Source organism: Capricornis sumatraensis, chromosome 3 (genome assembly GCF_032405125.1).
Source record: "Capricornis sumatraensis isolate serow.1 chromosome 3, serow.2, whole genome shotgun sequence".
Classification (NCBI taxonomy): Eukaryota; Metazoa; Chordata; class Mammalia; order Artiodactyla; family Bovidae; genus Capricornis; species Capricornis sumatraensis.
This window is the reverse complement of record NC_091071.1, coordinates 34,295,919-34,323,511: the sequence shown is the minus strand read 5'-3', so window position 1 is coordinate 34,323,511 and position 27,593 is coordinate 34,295,919. Positions and strand designations below refer to the sequence as shown.

The window sequence follows — 27,593 nt, the reverse complement described above, 5'->3', positions numbered from 1 at the left end:
CGGGCTGCGCGCAGAGCTAGGCGGTTTGCGGCGGCAGCGGCCCTAAGGAGGCCGCGGCGCCATGGCGGGGCGGTAGACGGGCTCGGGCCGGCGAGGCAAGGGGAATCGGCGTTGATCCGGCCCGCGGCGACCTTCGGCGGGGCCCGGGGGTGGGGAGGCCCGGGGCGGGGGTCGTCCCGGGCAGCGCGGGGCCGCGGGGCGGGGCTCGTAGGCCGTCGGGGTGCAGGAGGCCTGGGCCGCCGCGAGGAGCCGTCGCCGCCGCCGGTAGCTGGGCCACGCCGCCGGGCCGCTCGACGACGACGCTTCCGCGGGGGTCCCGCCTGAGGAGGACGCGGCCGCGGCGGCGGCGAGGCCGCGGGAGGCCGCGGAGGATGGAGGAGCGGAAGGAGGAGGGCGAGGCCGAGATCCAGGAGCACGGGCCCGAGCACTGGTTCTCCAAGTGGGAGCGGCAGTGCCTGGCCGAGGCCGAGCAGGACGAGCAGCTGCCCCCGGAGTTGCAGGAGGAGGCGGCGGCCGCCGCGCAGCCCGAACACAAGCAACAGAAGCTGTGGCACCTCTTCCAGAACTCGGCCACCGCCGTGGCCCAGCTCTACAAAGGTGAGGGCCGCCGCCGCCGCCATCTTGCGCCCCCGCGGGGCTGGCCGGCCGTCGGCGGGGGGACAGCCCCGGGGTCGGGGGCTTCGGCCGCCGTGCCGCGTCCCCGCCGCCCCCTCCCCGCAAGATGGCGCCGCGGGAGGCGGGCCCTCGGGAGGGGCTCGGGGTGGGGGGGCGGCCGGGGCCCGGCACGGGGCGGGGTTGGGGGGGGCGCCCGGTTTGGGGGCCGCACCCCCGGCGGGGCGCAGGTTAGGGGGTCCCCTGCCCGCTTCTGAGGCCGGGTCGCCGGCGCCTCCCCGGGGCCGGGGAGGGCGAGGGAGGAGCCCCCGGTCACAAAATGGCGAAGGGAGGAGGCCCCGGGGCCCTATTGTGCCGCAGCCGGCCTCGGGGCGGGGACTGCGAGGGGCCGCCTCCCTCCGCCGCGCCTCGGCCCTTGGCTGCGCCCCCCTCGCCCTCCGCCCCGAGCTCCGGCGGCTCCCCGGGCCGCCCCACCGCCGACCCCCTCTTCTCGTCGGGCCCACCACCCCGCGCGGGATCACGAAACTTGAACAAAATGGCGAAACCTAATATGGCCGTTCCCGAATGATCGACGCCCAAGTTTCATCGCTTGTTCTCTTTCTCTCTGTGTCTTTGTGTGTTTCTCTGTGTGTGTGTCTCTCTCTTTTTGTTTTCCCTATTCCTTTCGTCGTTTTTCAGACCGGGTGTGTCAGCAGCCAGGACTTTCTCTGTGGGTTCCCTTCCAAAACGCAGCCACCGCCGTCACGAATCTCTACAAAGGTAAAGAGAACCTGCAGCCTTGCCGCTGGCGGGGGCGGGAGGAGGGCAGCCTGCGTCCGGGTTTCGGTCGGGTGTTCTGAGTGCAAGGGCCGCCTCGATCTTGATCGCCGGAGTGTTTCCCTGCCCCGGAATCCAGCCACTTAAGTCTCAGTAGCTTGCACCTGGAGGGTTCCGCTGGTGTGATGTCATCTCCAGATAACGGGAGTCTCATCTGGGGTCGTTTGGCCCCCTCGCCCGCATTTGGCGGTGTCTGGGGTACTCTAGGGGGCTTCCCCGATGGCTCGGTGGTTAGATGCAGGAGATGTAGGAGACTCGGCTTCAATCCCTGGGTCAGGAAGATCTGGAGAAGGAAATGGCAAGCCACTCCAGTATTCTTGCCTGGAAAATCCTCATGCACAGAAGACCCTGGCAGGAGCCATAGAGCCGCAGAGAGTCGGACACGACTGAACACGCCTGCACGGAGCACGCTAATGTCATCATTGATAGGCTTGCTGCGCATGAGACCGCCTACCAGTCCCTACCCCAGGTCCCAGATGGTGGTAGTGCTCAAGTTGAGAGGCCCAGCACTCCGGCCGGCCAGACGTGCTCTTTGGGCATCTGGGGAAGAAGAGTTTGTCTCAAGGACAGAAGTGGGAGGGACACTTGTTTTTGGAAAAGGATCTCGTGGAAGGCAGTTTCTTGCAGGCTCTGCATTTAGGTGCATTGGAAACTAGCCAGTTGGAATAATCTGTGCTCACGTGAACATGCTGTTATTTCCTAGCAACTGCATCAGATATTTGTTTTCAGAGCTACCTTCTATTTGACATCTCATTGTAGGTAGGAAATCTGATCAGTTTGAGTTGATTAGTGTTTTTTGGTAGTGCCTTTATGGAGTTAATCCCGCCCCCTCCACCATATGTGCCTGAATATTCTTGCCCATTGCACTCTCAGTAACAGTGGGTTTAGATTTTTGTGTATTACTCGATTTTTGAAGATTTGGAAATTTGGGTTTGATTTTTGGCAAGGTTTCTGTGGAAAAAGGAATTGAATTTGAGTGTTAATCTTAGTAACAATGTAATTGAATGCTTTTAAACGGCTAGAAATTGCTGATACTTGCAATAGAGCTTTGTGCATTTCAGAATTATCAAAATAGGTTGAAACAGGCTGTGGAGCAGACTTGATTCAGATTTTCATTCTTGTGTAAGAATGAGCAAATTAAGATAGTACTCTTTAGGGGAAAACGTCCTTTATTTTGGATTTCCTGGGTTGATCTTGCAGTTTTTTGGGATGGTAATTTGAGAATGTAAGATTAAACTGGTGAATGGAATGTTAATTTCAGGGAATAATGAACTAATAGTGCAGGCTTACTGAAAAAAGGGAAAGGATTAAATGGTGTCCCAGTGGTCAGCTTTGATTTTATGTAGCTGATTTGCTTAAAATTTGACTTTTAGCATCCATTACTACTAGAGGGTTTTGAACGTTCTCTGGAATTGCTCTAGGTTTCACCCAGACAGGAAATTTTGAAATAATTCTTGGAGCTCATTTCTTGGAAAATTCCAGTTTCTGGAAATAAAATTTGCATACAGTAAAGATCATTCTTTTAAGATGTATAAGTTGAATTTGACAACCACTTTGTTAGTAAATAGGATATATCTATCCCCTCACCCTTGCCCCTGGCAAGTACTGATTTGATTGTTGTATGTATGGTTTTTGCGTTTCTTTAATTTAGCAAATAGAACCGTATGGTGTGGAGTCTTCTGTGACTGGCTTCTTCCACTTTCCATGTTTCTGAGATGCTCCATTGAGTTCACATTGTTGATAATAACAAACAGTTCAGTACCCCCCCTCCCCCCCACCTTCCTGACTAGCTTCTGTTGTGTGGAGGTGTCACAGTGTATCCACTCAGTTTTAGCAGTTATTTTTTAGTTTAAGTCCTTTTTATGTGCCAGGCTCTTTGATTAGGGAGGGCATACACAGATAATGAATGTTCTATGATTTTGGTGCTGTTGGTGTGCTCCTGGAATGTATCTCCTTAGGACTATAGCTGGCAGTTTTCTTTAGTGTTAATTCTTCATATTAAAAAAATGGATTCAGAAGCTGAACTCTGAAATAATCCCTAATTTACTTGATTTGAAAATGGTTCTTAACAGTGTTTTTCTTTGTTCAGAAAACTTGAAGAAAGACATTGAATTCCTTTTTAAACAAACATGAAATTCTTGCATTATTGCATATTCTAGATTGTCAGTCCCGCCTTAGTTTTATCTTTTATCCTATTTCTGTAAAATGAAATACATCCCCTTTTACTATCCTCTTTTTACCTGAGGAGTGGTTAATGGTGGTTTGTGGAATTTGGTTGTGTAGCAGTATTATTCTTTGTTTAGTTGACTCAAGGAAAGTGTGGATGAGCTCTGCAGATCCTCACATTCTTCCTCCTCTTCAGGGTGTGGTCTTCAGAGAACAGGAATGCAGCTGTATTAATAATTAAGCACTTTAAATAGAATCAGTAAAATTAGCAAGGTAGTGTCACAGTACATACAGCTGTAAGTAGTGGTAAATTTAGTCACAGTTCTGATTCAGTATCTAAATGTAATTTCCAGGAGGGGGGTGGGTGGGGAGATGGTTTTGAGGGATCCCTGTAAATGGACAGTGCTCTTGTACTTTGTATGATTAAGCACTTATCTTACAAGCTAAAAATGGCTCATTTTGCCTCACCCAGCCTGGAGAGAGGTTGGCACTTTTACTAGCTTCTTGATAACAGCTACAGTGAGTGCTTAGGAAAGTCAGAATGAGGTAAAAGTCTAGCAGAGGGCCCCTTTTGATTGCCTGTGGGGTTTTGAAACATGGAACGTTCAGTTGGTTTGGTTACATGTGGCTGGAGACTTGGAGGAGAGTGAGTTGGGGCGTCCTCAGTGTGGATGGAACTCGGCGAAATGGAGTGCGTGGTTTCCTCCCAGTTCACATACTAAGTTGGGTCAGACATGGGCATCCTTGGAAGGATGAAAAGGGAAGAACATTCTGATGACTGGTGGTGGTTTTCACTTGGACTTGGTAAATTTAAAGGAAGTGCTGTTTGTTAAATATTCAGTGGGGTTGTGTCCCTGGCTTAGTACATTTTTTTGATCCCTACAACTAAAAGGGAGTTAAGGTTTTTAATTTAGTCCAGCTTGATGCTTATCTGAGAACTGCTTGGTCAAGCCTGTTTGCCTCTTAAATCCACCTCCCATTTCCTTGGCTGACTGGTTTCGATCTCTCTTCTGACTCATTAGTTCGAAGTTGCTTCTACTGTCAGAGGCTTATGGTAGTGGCCATTTCCTGGAGGACAGAGCTGTCCTGTGGAGCCTCCTGGTCATCGGAGGTGGGCACTGTGCTCCACTGGCTCTCCAGCAGCCACCTGCGAGCCAGTGCTTGCCTGCCCCGCTTCTCACCCCTCTCTCTCTGTTATTGCTCTCAGCTTTGTCATGTCTTTCCTGATTTTTGTCTTATGTTAAGCTGTCTGCATTTTAAAACTGTGTCTGAAACCTGAGTTGCATACTGACTTCTACCTTATATGTTGAGATCTTACGATATAGTTCATGTTAAAGAGGTTTGTGGTTTTCTCCTTGCACAGCTTTTGTCCTCAAGGTGGGAATCTAGCAGCGCTTGCAGAAGGCCAGGGCATCATTATCATGGAGTCTTCCCCATGATGCCCTCTAGTTCAGAGTTGAGATTGTTCTACTTAGTTATATGACCCTGGAGACAGATAATGGAACAAAAACTATTTGACTATAATGTGCCTTCATTTTCTCAACTGGAAATAGGTTTAAGAACCCACAACTTAGCAACCAAGCTCATGGTATGGCATGTAGTGAGTCTTCAAGTGAGGACTGTGTTGGTGGTCACAGACTACGTGTTGGTCCTGTTTTTCAGATAATGTTTCTGGCTGTGGACTGTGCTTAACATGAAGGGAAGAATTTTCCTTCTGTTGGAATAAATTTTGTGGCGTGTCTTCATCTTTCCCTAAAAGGGCTAAATGTAAATAGAATTGACGGGAGAAAAACGGTAGGATGCCCTTTAATGTCCTTAGTTTTGAGACATCTTGATGCCAGATCCTCTGTGGTATGTTGTTCTCACTTCAGTGTGACCCTCTTGGGTTTGTATGTGAACTAAAGTGAACAGCACCTACTAAAAATTTGTGGATGAGGGGTGTGTAAATAACTGGTCAGAGAAAGTATAATCTACCTGCAGGCAGATACTGAAGTTTGAGCTTATGTTTTGACCTTGGAGTTGGTTTGTAACTCTCCTGCTACAGAAAACCATTGAGTTTTGAGACTGTTGGGGCTTCCCTGTTGGCTCAGATGGTAAAGAGTGCCTGCAGTGCGGGACCTGGGTTTGATCCCTGGGTCAGGAAGATCCCCTGAAGAAGGAAATGGCAACCCACTCCAGTATTCTGGCCTGGAGGAGCCTGCCAGACTACAGTCCATGGGATTGCAAAGAATCTGACCGGACTGAGTGACTTAACTTTTACTTTGAGAGTGTTCAAAACATCTTAGTATGGATTAAGATTAAATACCCAGAGTCTCACTAGGCAGCAGCCTCAGTCATTACCATTATTGTTTATCTGTGAAGAGTTACAGAAGAAAAATCGGTTTCTTATGTGTATCTTTTCTGTAAAAGGTTTTGGCTGCAGAGACCAGAAGATAAAAGTCAGGCTGGACATGGATTGGCTGCTCTCTAGCTTGAAGCCTCAGGGTGGGATTGACTGAACCCAGTGGCTCAGCCCTCCCTCCTCTGCAGTGCTTTTCCTCCCATGTGTGGGTCTGCCCCTCTGGGCTTTATCATTAGGCTAGTTTCAGTACATTAGCCCCTGGAGAAGGAAACGGTAACCCACTCCAGTATTCTGGCCTGAAAAATCACACGGTTTTGGGGTTGTACAGATTTGAGACTAAACCAAACGTTTCATCATTTGAGCAAATGTGGAGGAAGCTTTCCCCAGAGCTAGCCAGAGACTTGGAATACCTTTAGGAGAGGGAGGACACAGACTGGATGGCAGGCAGGGGGCCGCTTGCATCCTCCCTGAGTCCTGCCATTCATGCTAGGTGAGGATTTAAGTCAGTGTATAAGTTACCTAGAAGTTGTTTATTTTGGATACTATGTTACAGAATGTATAGAAACTACTTCCTTAAAACAATTGAAAAACTTTTTTTGACATGACTCAAATTATTTCTAATGAAACATTGTATATATATATATATATATATATATATATTTTTTTTTTTTTTTCCTAGAGCAGAGTAGTTGGTTAGTGCAGATTTAATTCTAAGTTCAAATGTTTGTAGTAGTTAGTATTCCTTGGAAATGCACTTTGGTCTATCTGATTTTCTGGTTTGTAGGTCCCCTAAAGATATGGAAGATGGCTTCTTTGTTGTTGAGGAAGAAATCTATTGTAGAAAGAGCTTTCGCTGTCTTAACTTTGGGCAAGGCCCTTTGAGCCTCAGTTCCAATTCCTTGTTTATGAAATTGGGATATCTGCTTTGGTTAACTCATACATGAAATCTGATTATGTCTGTTTCATGTAACAAAGTTTTGCATTTGGTCTTCGTCTCAGAAATCATGGATCCTTTGCCTGCTATCCCTTGCCAGTGGTGGAAAAATGAGACTAATAAAAATTCTTTGAGTTCAATGTCAGCTACTTGCGTTGTTGTTCAGTCGGTAAGTTGTGTCCGACTCTTTCCGACCCCGTGGACGGTAGCATGCCAGGCTTCCGTCTCTTCCACTATCACTTTAGCTTTTACTTCAGCTACTTAATATAAAAACTTTTTTTTTCAATACAAAGCAAAGATGTCTACTGTTTCTTGTATGAATCAGTTTGTTTTGACTAAGGAAATGAATGTGTTGTGATTAGAGGTTAGATTGACATTTTGATGCCCTTGGGCTTTTCCTAACCTTCACGCTTATGGCTGTTTGCTGCAGTGGCTTTGGCATCAGTAAAATAGTGTTGGACACAAGACTGTCCCACAGCTTTCTGTGCTCTGCCCTTCTAGAACTTGGTGGTCTAGTTGACACAGTTCAGATGCATTCAAAGCAGTCGTTGGCTGAGAGCTTTCTGGAGGCCATCTTTGAGTGTTTATTGTCCTACTAGACCCTAAAGTAACCTGTGATTAAAAATCTAGTCTAGTTATTCCTAAGATTCTCCAATAAGCATTTTATCTCTTCTGCTTAGTTCAGAATGTGATAGGAAGGTTTCATTTTCAACCAAATAACTCTTCAGAATTCTTCAACATTTGTTCAGTTGCTAAGTCCTGTCTGACTGTTCCATCCCATGGACTGCAAGAATCCAGGCTCCTCTCTCCTCCCACTATTCTTGGACTCTGTGCAAATTCATGTCCATTGAATCAGTGATGCCATCCAACCATCTCAACTCTGCTGTCCTCTTCTCACCTTTTGCCTTCAATCTTCCCAGCATCGGGGTCTTTTCCAATGAGTTGGCTCTTTGCATTAGGTGACCAAAGTATTGTAGCTTCAACATCAGTCCTTCCAACGAATATTCAGGGTTGATTTCCTTTAGTATTGACTGGTTTGATCTCCTTGCAGTCCATGGGACTCTCAAGTGTCTTATCCAGCACCACAGTTCGAATTCTTTCACGCTCAGCCTTCTTTATGGTGTTAAAGAACTGTAGTGTCAGCATGATATTCTTGGTTTAAGGAAATGATGGAGATTGGGTTAATTTATGTGGCAGTGTTTGGCTTTGGCTTTCAGGATATGCTGTAATGGTATAAGAGCAAATTTATGCCCAGACAGTGCAAAAGCATGTACCTGAAGACATGAATGTTCAGTCTGCTTTTCTGCTCCTGTACCTCTTCGTCTGTTAAGAGTCTGCTTACAAAGTGCTTAGTGTGTTCTTGGTTGGGTCTGATGTTGAGACTTGTGCAGAACTTCTGAAGATGAAACGATTGGTCAGTATTTTAAGAGGTTCACAGCTTGTTACATAACTGCTTTTAAAACTATGAATATTGAGCTTTTCAGCTTTGTTCAGCTCTGTGATTAAAGCATCAGCCCTTTGCATATCTGACTTTTGGGATTTCCTCATGTGTTCAAATCAAAACAAATCACAGCTCTTTATTCCCAGGATTGTCAGGTTTTTGTTTTCTTTTTCCTAAGCCGCCTCACGTGGTTCCTTTTTTTGGCTCTTGAGTTTTGTATCAGGTTCAGCCTTGCTGTCTGTTTTGTCGGGTGTACATTTACATGCCTGGTTCATCTTACTTTGTACTGACTGTGCTTGCTTCAGACTTGTTTCTTGTACCCCTTTCATGCTTTCAACTTTTTCCCTATGTACTTCCAATTCTGGGCTTACCCCCATTTGGTTCTCGAAAAATTAAAATTTCTCAGGTCATTCTTTGTGGAAACAAAGACTTCTTTGGTTAAGAGCTTGATTGCAACGATGCTCTCAGGTCGGGCAGGTTTGTAGAAACCTGCTTTCTTGTAGAAGCATCACACTGGACAGCTACCCTCATTTTTGTGGTCGCATGGGGGTGGGGTTAGTTTACTCCATAACTTAATTTCTCTTAAAAGTCACTTAGGGTCTACACCCTGCAGTCTTATAAGGTCATCTTAGAGATTATCCACCCTTTATCTAAGGTTGGCTTAATCTAAGTCTTTAAGAGATGGGAAGGCACTTATTCTCTTAAGTGCTATTCACTTTTTAAATGGGGTTCATGCTTTGTTTTGTTGCTGATAAAATGAGAAATCAGAATGCATTGATTCACACTGTAACTTGGGCATACTAGTAGTGAGACACTGGAGAAATCATTCAGGAGTAGCATTTATATCTGTAAAATTAGAAAGCTGTGATGGAATCTATTATTTTCTAGAGTACTTGCATGACCAACTTGTTCCGTTTTTCTTCTTAGCATCAAGAACTGATCATCTGCTAAAGAATAGGCCTTATTATAAAGTTCTGTTTGTGCTACCCTGTTGCTTTTTTAAAAAAATATTTGGCTGTGCAGGGTCTTAGCTGTGGCATGTGGGATCTATCTAGTTCTCCAACCAGGGATTGAACTCCAGGCCCCTTGCATTGGGAACCCAGAGGATTTAACCCCCTGGACCACCAGGGAAGTCCCCATGTTTTTTAATAATGCAAATTCAAGCAGCTTGGGAGCCTCTGTGATGTTTGGATTGTTACCTTTCCTGGGACACAGCTCTTTCTTTAGTCACTGGTTTGCTTATCCTTTCAGCATCTACTTTAGATGTAGCAGATAGAATTAAAATCAAAGCTAGGAAAAGTAATACAGGAATGATTCTGTGTGTTAAATGAGAATTCGTACTTGGGGAAAGGAACCATTTTCTCTAATGTCGTTAAAGATGTATTAGTGATTTTCCTGCTAACATAACAGCTCAACTAAAAATTGCAGTAACTTAAATTCCCAGGTATTTTTCTTTCAACTGTAAAGCCACTAAAGGGCAGGCATCATGGTTTTCTTTTTTTTGTCTAGGGACAGGCCTCGTCTTACTGAAAATTTGGGTTCAGTGTGTACAGGGGCAGTATCTACCGGGAGGTGAGGAGACCAGTCATAGGTTTTAGGACAGGGTCTTTTGGGAATGGTTAGAAGTTACAGAAAACTGTTGGGAACTGGAAGCAGAATGAAAACATTCCTAGAGAAATGAGTGTGGCTTTTTGTTTCCGCAGTGCTATTTGGTTTTGGTGACTAGTCAGTCAGTATTAGTTTTCCCTTAAATTTTTAAAATATTTGTTACAGTGTGTGTGTGTGTGTGTCTGTGTGTGTGTGTGTTCAGTCATGTCCGGTTCTTTGTGACCCTTGTCGTCTGTCACGTGGGATTTCCTCTGGCTCTATCCATGGGATTTCCCAGGCCAGAATGCTGGAGCAGGTTACCATTTCCTCCTCTAGGGTATCTTTTAACTCAGGGATTGAACCCATGTCTTTTGCATCTCCTGCATTGGCAGGTGGATTCTTGACCACTGCACCACCTGGAAGCCCTGCTCCTGCTTTTAGTGTCCAGTTCTTGATGCTGAACCTGTCAGTAGGAGTACCTATCTGAAGTGACATGGTACTTGCAAGGAGAGCACAACCTGAGTGACTTGTGGCAGTGTTCAGTCATCTGTTGAAGGATGTGAATGCTCCTGGGTAGAATTCCTGAGAGTTCGTTTTTCTGAGATGACAACATAGCTTAGTGGTTAAGGCCCACAGACTCTGGACGAAAAATTCTAGCTCTTGAATCCTGTGGTGGTCACCCAGGGCCTGTTGCCTCAGTTGCACTGAGGGGACGGTAGTGCAAGGTATTCATGTACCTTTTTTCTCAGGTGAAGCTGGGCAAAGTACTAATAAACGTTTAGTGATTTACCCATTGTTAGCATTGTTAAATACTGGAGAAGGCAATGGCACCCCACTCCAGTACTCTTGCCTGGAAAATCCATGGACGGAGGAGCCTGGTGGGCTGCAGTCCATGGGGTCGATAACAGTTGGACATGACTGAGTGACTTCGCTTTCACTTTTTACTTTCATGCATTGGAGAAGGAAATGGCAACCCACTCCAGTGTTCTTGCCTGGAGAATCCCAGGGACGGGGGAGCCTGGTGGGCTGCCGTCTCAGGGGTTGCACAGACTGAAGCAACTTAGTAGCAGTAGCAGCAGCAGCAGCAGCAGCATTGTTAAATAAGCTAGGTTGCTTAGATGGTTAGCTTTTTAAGGAAACATTATTAAAATGCTAATAATTTGGCTAATAATTAGTCCTTTTTATCTGATTTTTTTTTTTAAAAGAACAAGACAGAAGTTCCAGGATTGTGTGATGTGTTGACTGAATTTAGGCAGTTGTGATTAGATGTCAGGTATAACATTATAAACATGAATGAAGTTCAGTGGAATAGATGACTGATAGACTTAAGAGCCCCCTACTTAATGATACTCATTTTGGTGAATTTGTAAAATGGTTTTCTGTAGGAGGGAAGGTGCCTTGGCTCTACTGATGATCATGTATCTTTTTCTTCTTTTTTTCTAACAGAAAGCGTGGATACTCATCAGAGAAGTTTTGATATTGGAATTCAGATTGGCTATCAGCGACGCAATAAGGATGTGTTGGCTTGGGTTAAAAAGCGCAGAAGAACTATTCGTAGAGAAGATTTGATCAGCTTCCTGTGTGGAAAGGTTCCTCCACCACGAAATTCTAGAGCTCCCCCAAGACTGACTGTAGTGTCCCCTAACCGAGCTACTTCAACGGAAACTAGCTCATCTGTAGAGACTGATTTGCAACCCTTCCGGGAAGCCATAGCTCTGCATGGTAAAGCCGTTTAAACATATTTCTTTGGAAAAATGGTTAAGAATGTGTCTGTGGACCCAATTTCACATTTAGGTTTAGATCCAGATATACTGTTTTTTGTCTATAATAGTACCTACTTGCTCTAGAAATGTTTTAAATAGAATGTAAGCTAAGAACTTACATGGGCAGTTTTTGAATGTTAGCCAGCCTATCCTAAAAACTGTTTTTGGAAGTTAGTTTGAGCTGATTGGTGTTATAATAACTGCATCTTTTGCAACATTGATTAGAATTTATTGCTTTACACTTCTGTTGTACATACTCTCTCACTCTTCTGAGTCAAAGAGGAAGTTCTTGTGCCGTAAGAATTCTGTCGCTTATATAATTGCCTGGAGAGCCTAGTCAGTGACAGGCAAGTAAGGCAGGTAACTGTCTGGGGAGTTCTCTTGGGAACTCCCTTTGTTAGCTTAGGTTATTGAGTGTGCCTGCAGAGGGTGAGTGTTGATGGGCCTGAGAAGGAGAGGACAGGTGTGAGAATAGTTAGGTTAGTTTTCCTTATGTCTGTTGTCCGGAGGGCTTTGCTTGATAGTCAGGCCTGTCAGAGGCCAATTCCATCTCCATCTCCCCAGGGGCCAGACCTGCTGTCAGAGGGCCTTCTTGGCTGAAGGGTTTAAGTCCTACTGGAGAAGCCTGGGGAATGTAGTCAGTAAGTCTGTTGTTGATTGTTCTCTAATGCAGGCTTCCAGCTAGTGTGGGAGAGGTATTCTATAGGTCATTCAATACTGCTGTAAAAATACAACCACAGAATAACAAGACTTGGTGTTGAAGCCAAACTGAAAACATGGATTGTGCAAGTGACTACGCAGATAGCAGTCATTAGTGAGTTAGGTCATGAGCCTTGTTAAAAGTTAACGTTTCTGGACCACAGTGGAGGTCATCTAAAATAAAGTAACCTGGTAATAAGAAGTGGGATATATACAAAGAGCTTCTGTATCATCGAAGCTTTAATGGTTACAGAGATTCTTTTTCTCTTTGGCAAGCATTGCTTCTTTATACCTAAAACCCCATTCAGAACATGGACTTGGGAAAAGTGTTGTTATTTTTCCCTGTCCTGATTGTGAGTTTATGATTAGTTAAAAACACCAAAACATTTTATTGCAAGAAAGTTCATGATGTATGAATGCAGTACTTAAGACTGCTTGCTGTTCCTAACATAGTGGAATTTTTGAAACTCAGGCAAAATAGAGATTGATCTGTTCAATTGAATTAAAAGTTTCACATCTTTTACCACTAAGTTTGGAAAAAATTACTAGACATGTACAGTTTGTCAGATTAATTGTAGTGCATGTTAGTATTTGATGTAGTTGTGTTTCCTTAAACATTTTGATTTTCTTTGTCATCCAGTGGATATACGATTCATTCCATTTCTCTTTTAAGAGTCTTTTTTTCCTGTATTATACGCTTAGAGAAAACAATTTTGAGAAACATACATAAATGCCACTCTTGCTATAAAACCTTTAGTGCAGTTGTACACATGGTAAGAAGGACAAGCCAGGGGCCCACCCCCCACAACTGCTGTATTCTCCAGCTCCCATTCCATTTCCTTAAATTGAGTTCGTTCAACTTTTGTGATCTATTATTTTACTGAACTTTGGGAGTTTTAGTGTTGGTGTAATTTTAGGAAGGTACTATTTAAAATTTTGATTTGTGTTTGAATTGTGAGGGTTTTAAAAAGTTTAATTTTAAAGCTATCTAAAAAAATAACCTTCCACTTTGATAGACTTTTGAAGTAGTGCCAATACAGAATATATTGGATTCCTAGGGTTCATGCACTGAATTCACATAGTTAAAACGTGAAGTTGCAGTGCAGTAATAGAGCAACTTGTAAAGAGTATACAGAAATAAGTTATGGAGTTTTGTGCTCTTTTGGTTTTAAAGGACATCCATGAATTGAGAATGCTAATCTGAATTGAGTATTTTGAGTAATTTAAATGATTTCTAATAATAGGGCATTATTAACTAAATTGTAAATTAGATTAATGGCTAACTTTGTAACCTGGTGTCCTGATGATCTGATTTATTGAATAGTTTCTAAATTGAAGTCAAAACTATTCAGATATTTTGAAATATATTTAGAAATATCCTAATGAGGGTGCATGCTTGTCAGAATTTGGCTTTGCATATAATTTACATTGCCAGATCTACCAAATGTGAGGTCAGATTGAAGTTCTTGGGGTTCTTTGGAGGGAGAGGCTACATTTATGAAGTTTTGGGGTCCTAGGGGGAAGTAGGAAAAGAATTGAGTCCGACTTTAAGTTTCTAATCAAAGCAAACATTCGTGTAGGAGGTCATGTTTGTTTATTCTTCTCTACAGATGACCTCATGTCCTCACAAAAGAGGACAGGTACTCTTGTATTTTTTTTTTTTAATCAGCTTCTAAATTCTCATTTCCACCAGTGCTCCCATATATGCTTAAAATATGTTCTTTAGTTGAATAAAAATGGCCAAGACATAATTGTAGAGTATTTCATGTTAGACAGTGAGGGTGTAATGATAAGGTCCTTTGATAAATACCCCTCATGACCTTAGACTTAAATATGCAATTGCAATTAAAAGTATTGGGTCGGCCATAGGTTCTTTAAATGAACCTTTCGGCCAACCCAATACATCAGTTAATAGTTATCAAACAATTTCAATCAAAACTGTCAGCTAATGGTTACTGAAATTTAAGGAATATAACCTAGTGCTTTATTTTGGCACTTGTTTGCAGCATATGTTGTTCATTTTCTGTGTACATGATATGTCCTCATCTGGATGCTAAACTCATGGAAATCAGAGAAATGCATATGTGTTTGCTGTGTTGATTACTCCTTTTATTAATCATGCTTGTCTTAAAGAATATTATCTAAAATTTATTGGGAACTGGATTCATAGCTGGCATCTTGTTTTTATGTAAACAGATTGCAGATAGACCAAAGATCATCTGGATCATTTTGTGGTTCCCTGCCTGTCTTGTGATTAGCCTTCTCTTAGCCATCCTTTCTCTTCTAGAAATTTTCCTTTTCTGGTCTTCTCAGTAGGCTTCTTTGATCTCTGACCTTTCAGTGACTTAGGGGAATAGGTTACATTCCCCTGGATTTAGCTGTTAGCTACCTCCTGCAATCCCTTTAAGGGATTTTTAGTCTTAATTTCTAAAATTTGTCCTTACAGTTTAGATCCTCTCTCCAGGCTGCTTAAACATGTATACCCTGTAGTGCCCTGGCCTACATCTCCACCAGGGTATCCCCAACTACAGCAAAAACATGTTTTTTCCCTCATTTCTGCACTCAGCAGATGTGTATGTGGCAGATACTGTGTAGTCTCTAGGGAATATATGATTGAATAGGGTGCTTCCTTTTCTGTTGAGGCCAGTGCACACTTGGATAATTGATTTTAATGTCATATGTAAGGGTGTTCTGGGGTCAGAAAAGAAAGTTCCACAGTGTGCCATAGCGATAAGTTCAGAGAAGGCTTTTCTGGAGGAGGGGAGCCCTGGGCTTTTGGAATCATCTCCTGCCTGTTCTTGCTTCCCAGTCCGAGTTGACCCATTCTCCAGTCCATCTTTCCTGGGACCACTGGAGTGATCTCTGATCTTGTTGCTTCACTGAAAACTAACATTCGTTTCCCTGTGGTCTGTAGGATGAAGTTAGAACTCAGCATGACATTGTAAGGCCCTTGTCAGTTGATCTGACCTTGGGTCAGGTTTCTTAGCCGTATTGTGTCATCATCTGAATACCTTCATGGTTTTTTCTAAGCTTTCTCTTCTGCCTGTTGATCCCTTCAGACTGATGGAACGTGTCCTCCGGGATGAAGCTTGCCTTCAATCTCCCTGTTCTCTGGTCTTCCCTGAGCGGGGCATCTGTTCTCCTTGTCCGTAGACTGGGGGTGTGGTGGGGCAGGGCTGTGTCTCAGAGCTGCTGGCTGTGACAGAACCTGGGATAGATATGTCCTGAGCCTAACACAGGGTTCAGAGGTCTGTTAAGTCAACAGAGCAGAGAACTTTTACAGAGAGTTGAGGCTCACAGATTTCCTGGGTGACTGCAGTATGAGGGTGAGGAGAATGGAGAACAGAGCAGGTGTATTTTAGGACTCTTGTACAGTCAGCTCTTCACCCTGAACAGCTGAGACTTGGAGTGGGGCCTGAGGGTGATGAGGCACCATTAAAACAGTCCTTTCAGTGTTAGGTCATGTCAGCTTCCTGCTGGGGGAGGGCTGTCCACATTTACCCAGGGTTATTGCTATCTTATTGAAGAAGAAAGGCTTATTTGACTAAAATTGACCAGGTCAGTAAACGTTTAAATAGATATTCCAGATCTGTCTGGCTCCCAAATTCAGTTACCTCTATTTGTACATTTAGGGTTCCTCATACCTTGCCGTCCCCCGCCCCCCGGCAGGTCTCTAAGCTTATTTTTCTTCCCTAAACACATTAGAACACGTTTAAGTTTGGTATTTCTTCCTCGGGTTTTCCCCGTAAGTGAATCTGGGTACATAGGCTTGAAGATGAATGGCTTGTGACCTCTATTTCTGGTTCGTTTCAGCAGGAAGAGTATTCAGGCTTTGTACCTAGGCTGCGTTCCCAGTATGACCTTGGGCAGGGTGACCATCCTCTCCAGGGCAGTCACCTCTGAAAAGGTGACGTGTTTTGTTTGTAAGGCGATACATAGAGTGAGAAGCCAAGCGCAGCACCTAGCCTTTACACAGGTAAAGTGTTCTTTGCCTTGAGAGGAGAGGACTTCGGTTAGTTCCAAGTCCTGTGAGCGCCCTGATGGCGGGTACTCCAAAAACAGCCCTGGAGCTTAGGTGGCCTTTGAGGGTCCTTTGCCTCTCCTTTTAGTAAGGGTGGCCTTTTAAATGTGCAGTTACTCAAAAGGAAGGGATAATTTAAAATTTAGTGTTAACTACCTATTTATATTATTACTTACTAAGATCTTGAGCTTGTTTCATGTTGGTATAAGCTGGGGAGGTTGGTGGTGGAAAGATTCTGAGCTGACTTGACTTGCCCTGGGTCTAGAAAGCCTTAGATTGAAGTATAGTCTCCTCAGAGGAGTTCTGTTGGTCATCATGGGGATTAGATGAGAAAGATCCAGAGTTAGAATGGGGTCCAGGTGTGGAAGAGACCTGGATGGGAGAGGATGCTGCAAGTCAGACCTCACTCATTTGCTAACTCTATTAAAAACCTTGCTCTTGCTCAGATCATCTTAGAGGTGGTCTTTTGTATGTTTCGAGCCCTGGTTCAGACTGTTCCATAGAAATCTGAGAAACTTGGGTTTAGTTCCAAAAATCATTTTGATGACATTCTTAACTGCAGTACAGGGAACTAATCCCATTGGGCCTGGGTTTGACTTTGTAAAGTTATTCAGTTCACACAGGGTGTGCTGTTAAAAGAGTGGGTAATTGGTGGGGGAACCATTGCTGTCACTGGCATTTGGCTTTAAGATGCCTCCTTGCTCAAGTTCGTTACTTCCATGTTGTTTAAACATCAGTGGACTACTTTGTTTGTAAGTACTGAAAGGGTCTTAGGCAAGTGCAGGCAATCTGGCCTTTGATATGATACTGGAGAATTCCCTCCCTTGCCAAAAGGGAAAGTGTTTTTAAATTTGATGTTTTTTGTTTTGTTCTGAGATAATGTGTTGTGCGTTTAAGAAGAAGACATAGTATTTAGTGCGGGTTGAAGTCAAGCAGTTTTGGTTTGGAAACGCTTGTGCGTGTGTGCATGTGTCTTTGAGTGTGTTTGGCTGGCTGACTTTGGTGTTATGCAATTAAAATCCTTTTGTGAAAGGCGTGGTCATTTAAAAATGTATATTGTCATTCTGTAGTCTTTCCTATTGCCCAGCATTTACTGAGCACAGTAAAGCCAGGCATTCTGATTTTCAGAGGCTAGTGATAGGAGCAGATGATACAAAGATGAATCACATAATCTCTCAAGGAGTTTCTAGCCTAATAGAATTGTATTATTAGTCAGTTTGAGGCATGTAATCCCAGGCAATCAGATTGAGGCACAGTTCTGTCACTTTAGGAGTTAATAGCCTCCACATCTGGCTTCTCTTTTATGTCTAACAAAGTCTTTCTGGTGTATGTGGTGATCCTTAGTCTCTTAAATCATTAAGGTGCTTGACAAGATTCTTGGATCTGGAGAGACTGAGTGTAGGGCCTTAGAAGAAAAAGGCATTCATTTGAAATCGTATTCAGGGATATAAGGTTAGGTAGACATCTTTACCTAGAAAAAAAATGTAAGGCAGATTCCTAATTTGTCATAAAATGGTTCCCTGCTTCCTCTGGTGTTTCGGAAAGCTGTGACTTTAGGCAGTATGGACCAGTAGGATTTTCTTTCTCCTTTGAGCACAGGTTCTGTTGCTTTTGTTATTTTTGTCACAACATTTGGCCTGTGTCTTCCTGGTAACCTTGAGATCTGTACATTTAAGAAGAAATTTGAGTATTGATGCTTGGTTCCTGTCTCTTTTTCTATCACTTTTTATTTCTTCCATTGATAAAGTTAAATACATAGAAACAAATGTTGATAGTCACACAAATACTTAGGTTAAGTTCTTTTAAACTGATGGTACAATATGAAAGAAGCTTCTTGGCTGTTTCAGTTGCAGAGAATAGATTAGAACTGGCTTGTGGGGGGATTTATATCCAGTCTTTCAGAATCCCTTTTCCACGTCTTGCCCACACTCCTAGCACAATGTGTGGAACACAGTAGGTTCTTAATAAATGCTTGTTGAATGTTACATTCTGCATCTTCCTGAAATAACAGAAAACTGTCAGTAGTTATTTCACAGTAAATGTTTGCAAAACTTATTTGGGAATTAAGATGTAAGAGATTAATGCACCAAAAGCAAATCTCATCTCTTAATTGCTTTAAATTGATTATTTAAAATAATCTTGAATTGAAACTCTTCTGAAGGCTGGAATTTTTTAATTATAGCCTTTGTTCAGACCAGCCTCTGAGAAGAAAAACAATCAAGGCAATTAAGATAGCATTAAATTTTTGATGAAAAGTTGGCATTTTCTGTTTATTAAGATTTAGATATTAGCTACTGAAGTTTCTTGGAGATAGGGCTTAACTAAAGCTGCCAGCATTAATGATACAAAACTTGCAGTAAAATTTTCTTGGACACTTTTTTCATTGAGGTGAAAAAGGAGTCCATGTAGCCAGGCCTTAAAGCCAGTTTACTCACCTAGTACTTCCTTAATAATCCATTGGTAGTTGTGAAACAGTTTTAATATTTAATTTTTTTCACTAGTTTTCTGATTTAATAATACTGATTTCTTGGAAGATTTGAAAATTTCCAAAAAGTGAAAAATTCAGTATCTTGCTGTCCCACTTTACAGAGATAACTGCAGTTAAATGTTTGGTGCATTTTCTTCCAGTCTTTTTTTTTTCAATGTATAAATATTAAAATTATTTCATAGTTGAGATCATACTGCATATATGGTACTGTATCTTGCTTTTTTCATTTTAACGTCGTGAGCATTTTTCCCGTGGCATTAAAACTGTCTGAAAAATTGAAAGCATTTTGGGCTGTCAGCATAACTGAAAATGTTTTCTTGGTGTGACACATGTATCTTTGTAATTGGTTTGATTTAGTGTGCTTTACTTCAATAAAAGTTCAGAATTACAATTCACAGATTGGGGTGGGGAGTGGTATCTACTTCAAATTACCTAAGTCTTCCTAGTAGAATGCACTTTTCCACGCTTGAACTTCTCCCCCCTGTGCACTTAAAACACGACATTTACACACATTGCTTACCTAAAACCTCAGAATACAACTTTGTGCAAAGGGAGTGTTTCCATTTGAATAGTGCAAGTTATTTCAAATGCAAGAATGCCAGCTTCTTAGGGCTTCCAGTCAGGATGTTAATCAGTTGGTCCAAGTCGTGGGGATTTCACATCCCCCTTCTGCCCGAGATGAGAGAGCCCGAGGGTCCTGGAGCTGCGCTGAGTGGATCCGCAGTAAACAGTGAACGGTCGGCCTTGTCTCCTCCAGAGCGAGGCGCGCAGGTGCTGCAGGAGGCTGGGCGGCCAGTGGAAAGGGTAGAGGCCGCCTCGAGGCCACTTCCAGGGCTGCGGGTCGGAGGAAGGGAAGCTGGCTGGGTTCTGCGTTTGCTTTTTGTGCCTCTGTGTGACCTAACTATGTGCTGGTAAACTGGAATTACATGTAATTAATTCTGAAAACAGGATTTTCTTATGACCCTGAGCATGACCTTGGTATGAAAATTATAGTTATGTGCTTTTAACAATTTGCCATGTAACCTAGATTCCTATAACCTGGACTGTAACTTTTGTTTTTGCTCCCGTGGGAGCTTTCAGAGTATGATTAAATCCTCCTAATTGATTTTTTTTTTTTACCCCCACTCCTGCACTAATCATTTAAAAGGAATGCAGACACTTTTTAAAACGATTAAGTTTACCTTGTATTAAGCAATGGGGACTTTTCTGTCTAATGATACTGCTTGTTCTACTGCTTTTTGTCAATTGATATTCCCATAGCCCTTTTGAAAAAGTGTGTTTTGGTAGAAATTAAGTCGTATGCCCTTGGGCCATACAACTTAGTTTTTAGTTCTGAAGCATGTTTAGATTCTCTGTACTTGTATAGGCCTGTGATTGTTTATGTGGCTTAGCTAAGGTTTCCTAAAGCATCTCCTAGTAGCTGTCACTGGTTTATAAAATAAAATTTGGGTTGTTTAAAATACATATATTTTTGGTTGTTAATCTTAATTTTTTTGTTTGACCCTTGTGATGAAAAGTCTTCTTTTGGGGAAGATTAGTTACGTTAAACCTTGAAAAGAATTTTCACTGCTGAGAGTAGAAAATAAAATAGGTAATGTTGCACATTGTGACTTCTGCTTTAGCTGTCAAACTAAGCCCAGGGTCATACACCCAACAGAAAAAAGATTGTGGTTTTCTGGAAGTTACTGGGGGAATTTTCAAAAGGACCGAATTGATGTTTTAAAATCTCTTATTTTTTCATGGAGGATAGCAGTTGAAGCATTTGTTTGAGGTGACTCTTCACTTCTGATGGAGCGTTTTATGAGCCTTGAATGTTAAACATACAGCCACGTGGCTCCTACATTAACAGGAAGGTCACTGGACCGGAGTTCGTTCTTTCTGGGGTCTCAAATGCTCAGGAGATCCCGAGTTTAATTACTGAAATAGCCCAGTTTATTGCCAAGGGCCTATATTTTGCAGCATAATTACCTTAGAACCTCCTGCGTTATGAAACAGGTATGAAAAGGTGGTCTCAAGTATGTGGACACTTTTCAGTAATATGTTACAGGATGCGAGATTAGGAAAAAGGCACAGTTGTCCCCCTCAAGGGGTTTAGTCTTGATGGAGAACTTAAAGACAAAAGACCAAACCCAGCAAGCTGGAAATAATTGAGTGTTATCTTCATGACAAAGACATATAAGAGAGCCACGTGGGTGTGTTTCCTGACATTGGAGAGGTGAATAAACATCAACAGCTTTGGATTTCAGAGTGAGGGGTAAAGCCTTGAAGCATTCTGTTACGTGCCAGACACTGTTACATTCACGAGATACAGATGAACAGGTATTGTCTGGGAAGAGATGAGCACTGGTACTGTGCTATGTGACATCAGCCCAGGGTGCTCCTTTCCTGTTTTACTTTATTTTAATAAAGTTGTGTGAGCTAGGGAAGAAGCAGTGTGGGTTTTTTCCCCAAAGGTGTTAGGTTTGGAGGACCAACAGGCAGCTAGAAATTCGGATGGGCCCTTGAGCTCAGGAAAAAGGTCTGTTCCTGTGGCACTGATGTGGAAAATGACTCCTGTAGGTAAGCTTCAGGGGCCAAGGCGTGTAGCTGGCTGACGTCAGCCAGATGGACAGAAGAGAAGGCCACTGAGGAAGGAGTGGGCAGGCTGAGAACAGGAAAGAGAGTTTCAGAGGAGAGAGAGGAGAACCGGGCAAGTTGCCCAGGATGGGAGACGGAGGTGGGAGGGACTTGGGCTTCACGCAATGGGGAGCAGATGTCGGAAGGCAGGTGCAGACCAGGCCGTTTTTTAGGAAACGCAGATGAGTTGATGCTGGGAATGAAGGATTGAGTGTTAGGATGGGATTGAGGAGAGCAGAAGGGAGAGGAGCCACAGAGACACTACGAGGTAGGCTGGAACCCTAAGTTCCTGAGGCTACTTCCGTGCTGAAAGAATTGAGATTTGAGGAGGTGGAAAGAGTTAGGAATTTAGATTGTGCTTGCGTCTTGGGTCCCGGCTTTTGCTTGCTAGCTGTGTGACCTCGAGTGGCTTACTTATTAACCTTTTAACCTTGGTTTTTCATCTGCAAAAGCGAGAGGATACGGATCTCAGGGTTATTCCAAGGATGAAACGAAAAAGTGCCTGACCCAGGAAGTACTCCAATATTAGTGCATTTATTTATTTTTAACGGGCACTGGCCTTGGAAAGGCTTAGAGCCAATGAGAGATGAGGTCACATTTCCCCTGGCCACCAGCGGAAAGGTGAGAGGGTGCTGCTGCTGCCCAGAGGGCAGTGAGAGGTCTGGTTGGTTCCTGCAGGAGGGAGTTAAGAGCAGCTTAGAAAGGGAGGTATGGGCTGCAGAGAGTACCTGGGAGGCGGTTGGGGCCTACCAAAGATGGGCAGACGTTCACGGGCTATTTGTAGAGTGACAACGGTGTCAAAGGGAATTTAAACGCTTTGGTATGGTAAGTGGAAAAAGGATTCTCTGCTCCCTAATGATCAAATTTAAAGTACATTTACAGAGTAAATTAGAATGGGTCCCTAGGAAATCAACCTTTAAGCTGACTTGTTGAGATAGGAGTCCTGTTCTTTGCGAATGTTGATTATACTAGATCCTATCAGTTCAGTCAAGCAAAGAAGAAATCCATTATGAGACTCAGATAGCCCAAGGGGAAGTTCATGAGAAGGAAAATCCAGTGAAGTCAGGTTATTGAATTCAAGGCTGTGGCATGTCTCCTGGCCCCTCTCATGCCTTTCACAGGTGTATCCGAGCATTTAGAAGCAGAACATCCATTTGCCTACTTTAACTGTTCAGGGGTCTAAGGAATGAGTGTCCAACCATGCGTGCTGGAATGCTTTGGATTTAGTAACTCTTAACCTTGAATGCAAGGCAGCAGGAATTTTTATACCACCCTTGCTCTCCTCGCTTCTCTGAAGGATTAGAGATGATGTTGTTAGGCTGTCCCGAGTACAGTCCAGACCTTGGGGTGAGCATGTAGGTTGATTTGTCCAGGGCAGAATCGCTTTGTATCTGATGTCCAAGGATCATTCTTAATAGTTAGGGACTGCTTTTAAGGCTCAGTAGTGTATTGTTTTAGATGCTAAATTATAAAGTCACTTTATAGAGATGTCAGAGTTGAGTCCAGTCAGGGCTGGAAATGCCTGCAGGCTCCCCTGTGCGCGTGAGCACAGCACAGGGATCTGTTGGCACAGAGAGAGGACAAGGAAGACATTCTGTTTAAAGCCAGCACCTCCTCCCTCAGCTCTTGTTACAGATTGTGCTTACCTCGTAGAGTAGATGGCAGGATTTCCTGATGGATTTGTACACCTAGGAGGGTACCTGCCATGTATTATAAGCTTCCAGTAATTGGTAGTTACCTGGATTGTAAATATTGATTAGTATTACCCATGAACATCGCCTGTGTCAGAGCCAGATGATTCATTCCTCCAGGAGAAAAACCGCTCCCCTGGTGAACCCCTTTGTGAGGAAAATAGGCAGACCTCCTTTTTCGCGATGACGACGTTGAAAATAAAAGTGGGTTGCTTTCGAGAGGGTGGAATAATCGAGCAACTCTTAAAACCTTTTTTCTTCTTCCTAGGTCTTAGTGGTGCAATGGCTAGTATAAGCGTGCGCTCGAGTACCCCAGGCTCTCCTACACATGTAAGCAGTGGATCGAATGCTAGTCGAAGGAGAAATGGACTCCATGATGTCGATTTGAACACTTTCATATCAGAAGAAATGGCACTCCACTTGGACAATGGTGGAACTAGAAAGCGTACCTCAGCCCAGTGTGGCGATGTCATTACAGACTCACCAACCCATAAACGCAACAGAATGATCTAAACTGCAAACATTTTTCACACCCACCATGCTGCTTGAAAGCCACTTGATCCTCAACATATTACTATTATTGCAAAGGAAACATATGAGGCCATCTTCCATTGTTCACTGTTTAAGACAAGTGAATCCTATAGTGGTTGCCATAAAAAGAAAGTTCTAGGTATTTATAGTAGATGCCTCTTGTAACTATGGCTTTCTTAAAACTATAATCCTAGCAGAGGACATCAGATACCGTGTAGTAGGATCCTCATAGGCAAACATATATCCGTTTCAAGGCTAAAAGTGACCTTAACTGTATTTATTCTCAAAGGGAAAGGAAATATCAGATGTTTATTTGGTTATAGGATGTTTTTTTTGGGGTGGGGGGAGGGTCCATTTCCTGCTGTGTTGAGTATTTTGCTCCAACAGTATTGCCAGGTTTCTAAAATTGTCTAAAACACATGATCTGGCTTCCTCGTCAGATCTCCAGGCTTCCATTTTTGCAGCAGCACTGTACCACGCACCTGATTTCTCTCTGGTAACAGCGTGCAACTTTGAATTATTATTGAACTGTGCCCTATTTTTTAGTTTTTGAAGCAGTCTATAATTCTGGTGATTGTGTGATGTAAAGAGGTGCTATGATGGTCATGCAATTAATACTTAATACTGAATCAATACACAGAAGTTTATTGGATTCACTTTGTGTGTGTTAGTGCTCTAAAAGTAGCAATATTAAATTGCCCCCCCTCCCCCAATTAACCCTGTAGGCTTAAAATAATTCATCTTTAAGACAAGTACTACTTCCCAAGCAGGGTACTATCCTTATGGTAAATGTAAACATGATGACTGCATTGATGGAGACCTGAAGTAGAGAGGTCACGAATTCTTGAGAACGGGCTTCCTTTTTGGTTCAGTGTTAGTGAGAAGGGAGATGGGTGGTGGGGGAGGCTAGGCATTGTAGTCTTTCACATTCTGTTTTACGTTTTTCATGAATGTTCTGCTTTGTGCAGTTTCCATTGGAATGGGTGAAAGAGGAAGGTCTTTTGTCTGCTAATAATTAATGTGATCCCAATTTAAATAGCAAAACCCAACTCCAAATCCCTCTCCTAGAAAGTGCAGTTTGGAATCTCATTCTGGGAAAAGATGGAATCGCATGGAAGTCCTCTAGATGTTAGGTTAGACCTAAATAAAAGTTCTCAATAGGTTCCTCTTTTGAGTAAATATAAGACCTCTTGTAGCTACAATGTTTTAGAGCATGTTTCATCTTCATTTTTAATATCTTGAACTGAATGGTAGTCTTTTTTTAGATGAAGAACTGATGTCAGCCTGCCAGGTACTGTAATTTATTCTACCATATTATTATATATATATATATATATCTAAAGTAGGACAGTGAAAATGTTTCCTTGCAAACTTATAGTTCAGTATCAGTTACTTCCTGTTTTTTATCCTTTAAAGACTATTGCAAATCAGTATAAGGGTTTTTCCAGTAATTACTCACAGCACTTTGTTAACGTTTGCAATTTTCTCTGGCCATTTAATAATCTTTGAAGAAATTTTGCTAAGTTCACCATAATATTCATTGACAGGTGGGATGTGAATGGAAATGTGTGAACTGGAGTTCTGTATTCGCTATAGAGACAGCCCTTATTTAAAGAAAGTCAATTCCATGCTAAACCTAGGAATGAAAGTGAGGCATTTCAAAATTTTTGCAAAAGTGGATTTTTTTTTTAATATGATAGGAAGAATTATAACAGTTTATCATTATACCAGAAATGGGCAAGCTTATGTATTCTCAATACTTGACACTTCCTTTTGGAATATACCAAGAAATGCATTTGGAGTTATCTTTGTTTTTCTATCTTTGTAAATTTAGGTTCTGGAATTGGGTTTGACAGTGTGAAGCATTGCTCACAAGAGGTCAGAACTCCTTCCTAAAGGGTTTTGAGGCTGAGGAACACATATTTAATCTCCTCTTTATGCCTTGGGTGTAGTTCCTCTCTCCCAAGTTAGTGACAGAAATTTTTTTTGGTGGTTTTTGTTTTAGTTGGTGCTCTGAATCTCAGTACCCTTTACTCTGGATTGTCAAATTTTGATAAAACATGTGCCATTTTCTTTGGTAAGAGAAAGCAGGTCTTCACGTCTGCCAGAACACAATTTATATATTGGCTCCATTAAACTTTTGAAAAACTTTAACATTGTTATTCTTTTCCATTGCATTCAATTCTAAATGCGGTTTGTCACCAGACTGGTTAACTCCTTCCCCATCTCCACCCCATTGCCAGAGACCCAGGAGGTTGAAAGGGAGGTAATTTCTCTTAGGAAAATTTAGTTCTGACTGCTAGATTTTTTGCAGCCTTTCTTTGTGCCATTTCAGATGCGAAACAAATCATGGAAGATTGCATATTTGTGTGATACTTTTTTAATAACGTTGAATTTTTTTCTTTTTTTTTTTTCCTCCAGTCTCTTTGAGAACAGTGTAGGCAGAATTTTAAAACTTAAACAGTTTATGTTGGGGGAACAGAACCTCTTTTCATCTTAAGCTAGATTCTCGGATTCTTTTAGACGTCACAGCTCATGAGTTCTGCTCCCGTCATGTTAACTTGGCGTGAGTGGGTTGGGTTATCCTTCTGCAGTCTTCCGAGCGTGGCTGAGCATTAAAAACTTACATCGAATGTTTAGTATTTTATAGAGCAAAGTGAATGGAAAGCATTTGGCTGAACCTAAAGACCTGCAGTCAAATTCTTCAATGTGGTTTACCCAACCGGAGTAGTGGTACACACCTTAAATCATTCAATGAATAAATAATTTAAAAAAAACAAAAAACCCTGGGGCTTGTCTGCAGTTTTGTTTTTGGTCATCACATCTGAGTAACTTTGACATAAAGTGGAAGTTCAGGCTTACAAAACAGCTGAGATATTTTTCCCGGGGGCTCTCGGAACTCATTAAACTTGGGTCACTTTGGCTTTTGGCCTTAAAGATTGCCATGCAACATTGAAAGCTGGGCTAAGTTCCTGATCTTGTTGAGTATTAAGGGGGTCACCAAGACCCAGCTGAGAGGACGAGCCAGCCTCAATGCAGTGAAGGTGCAAGGCACCGTTACTTACTACTGAAATGTTCTGAGAGGTGTAGTGACTTAGCAGATGAATCTCATTGCACTTTATTTTGTATAGCCTGCCGCTTCATCCACTAGATTATATGAGTGTATTTCAAAGTGAAAAGAAACTTAAGATTTCATATGTTTAGTTAAATTTAGGAGGTTATTCTGAGCAGATGTTTCTGTGGCCCCTGCACCCTCCTCAGAAGCCGCTACAACTTTGATCAGCTCAGGTGGCCTTACACTGCTTTTGTCTAGCTTCCAAACCCTGCCCTGGAGTTTTGGTGAGGTATGTGATGTTTTAGTGGGGTCTCTCTGTGTGTTGTAATGCATTTGACAGGGTTTTACTTCCTGTGACGGGACCTGCATGTTCTCTGGGGAGTCCAGCACACACCAGCCCATGACGCAAGAGGGTTTTGAGAGTCAAAACACAAATTTTGTGGCTCTCAGTAAAACGGGCTTTTTGCTGATTTTACTCCAAATTTCTGATGGTCTCTCATTTTATTTGTATTCAGTTAATGCTTAATTTTTAAAAAAAGCTGCCAAAATCCAGCCATACAGTAGCATATAGTGTATGCAGATCTTACTGCATAAGATTATATATATGTGGTAATATTTTATGACTAAACAGAATTCCTTACACATTGGGACTTTATGGGGATCCCATGTTTTATCATAGTTAACAGTGAACCGTCTATAGTTTTTTTTTTTTTTTTTTTAGGTTCCTCTGGGATAAATTTCTGCAGGTAAAATTGCTGGTTCAAAGGAATTCATACTTAAAATGTTGATAGGTCCTACCAAAGAAGGAACGGTTAATAACTTCCATCAATGT

At 42.7% G+C, this 27,593-nt stretch overlaps 1 protein-coding gene across 1 annotated transcript; it reads left to right on the top strand.

The window, feature by feature from the left end:
* Positions 1-371: 371 nt before the first annotated feature.
* Positions 372-26,959, top strand: HAPSTR1 (HUWE1 associated protein modifying stress responses). The gene is made up of 4 exons (XM_068967810.1): positions 372-597; positions 1,291-1,371; positions 11,344-11,619; positions 23,444-26,959. Exons 1-4 carry the CDS (start codon positions 372-374, stop codon positions 23,686-23,688), a joined length of 828 nt encoding a protein of 275 aa, XP_068823911.1. The 3' UTR covers positions 23,689-26,959.
* The last annotated feature ends 634 nt before the right edge of the window (positions 26,960-27,593 follow it).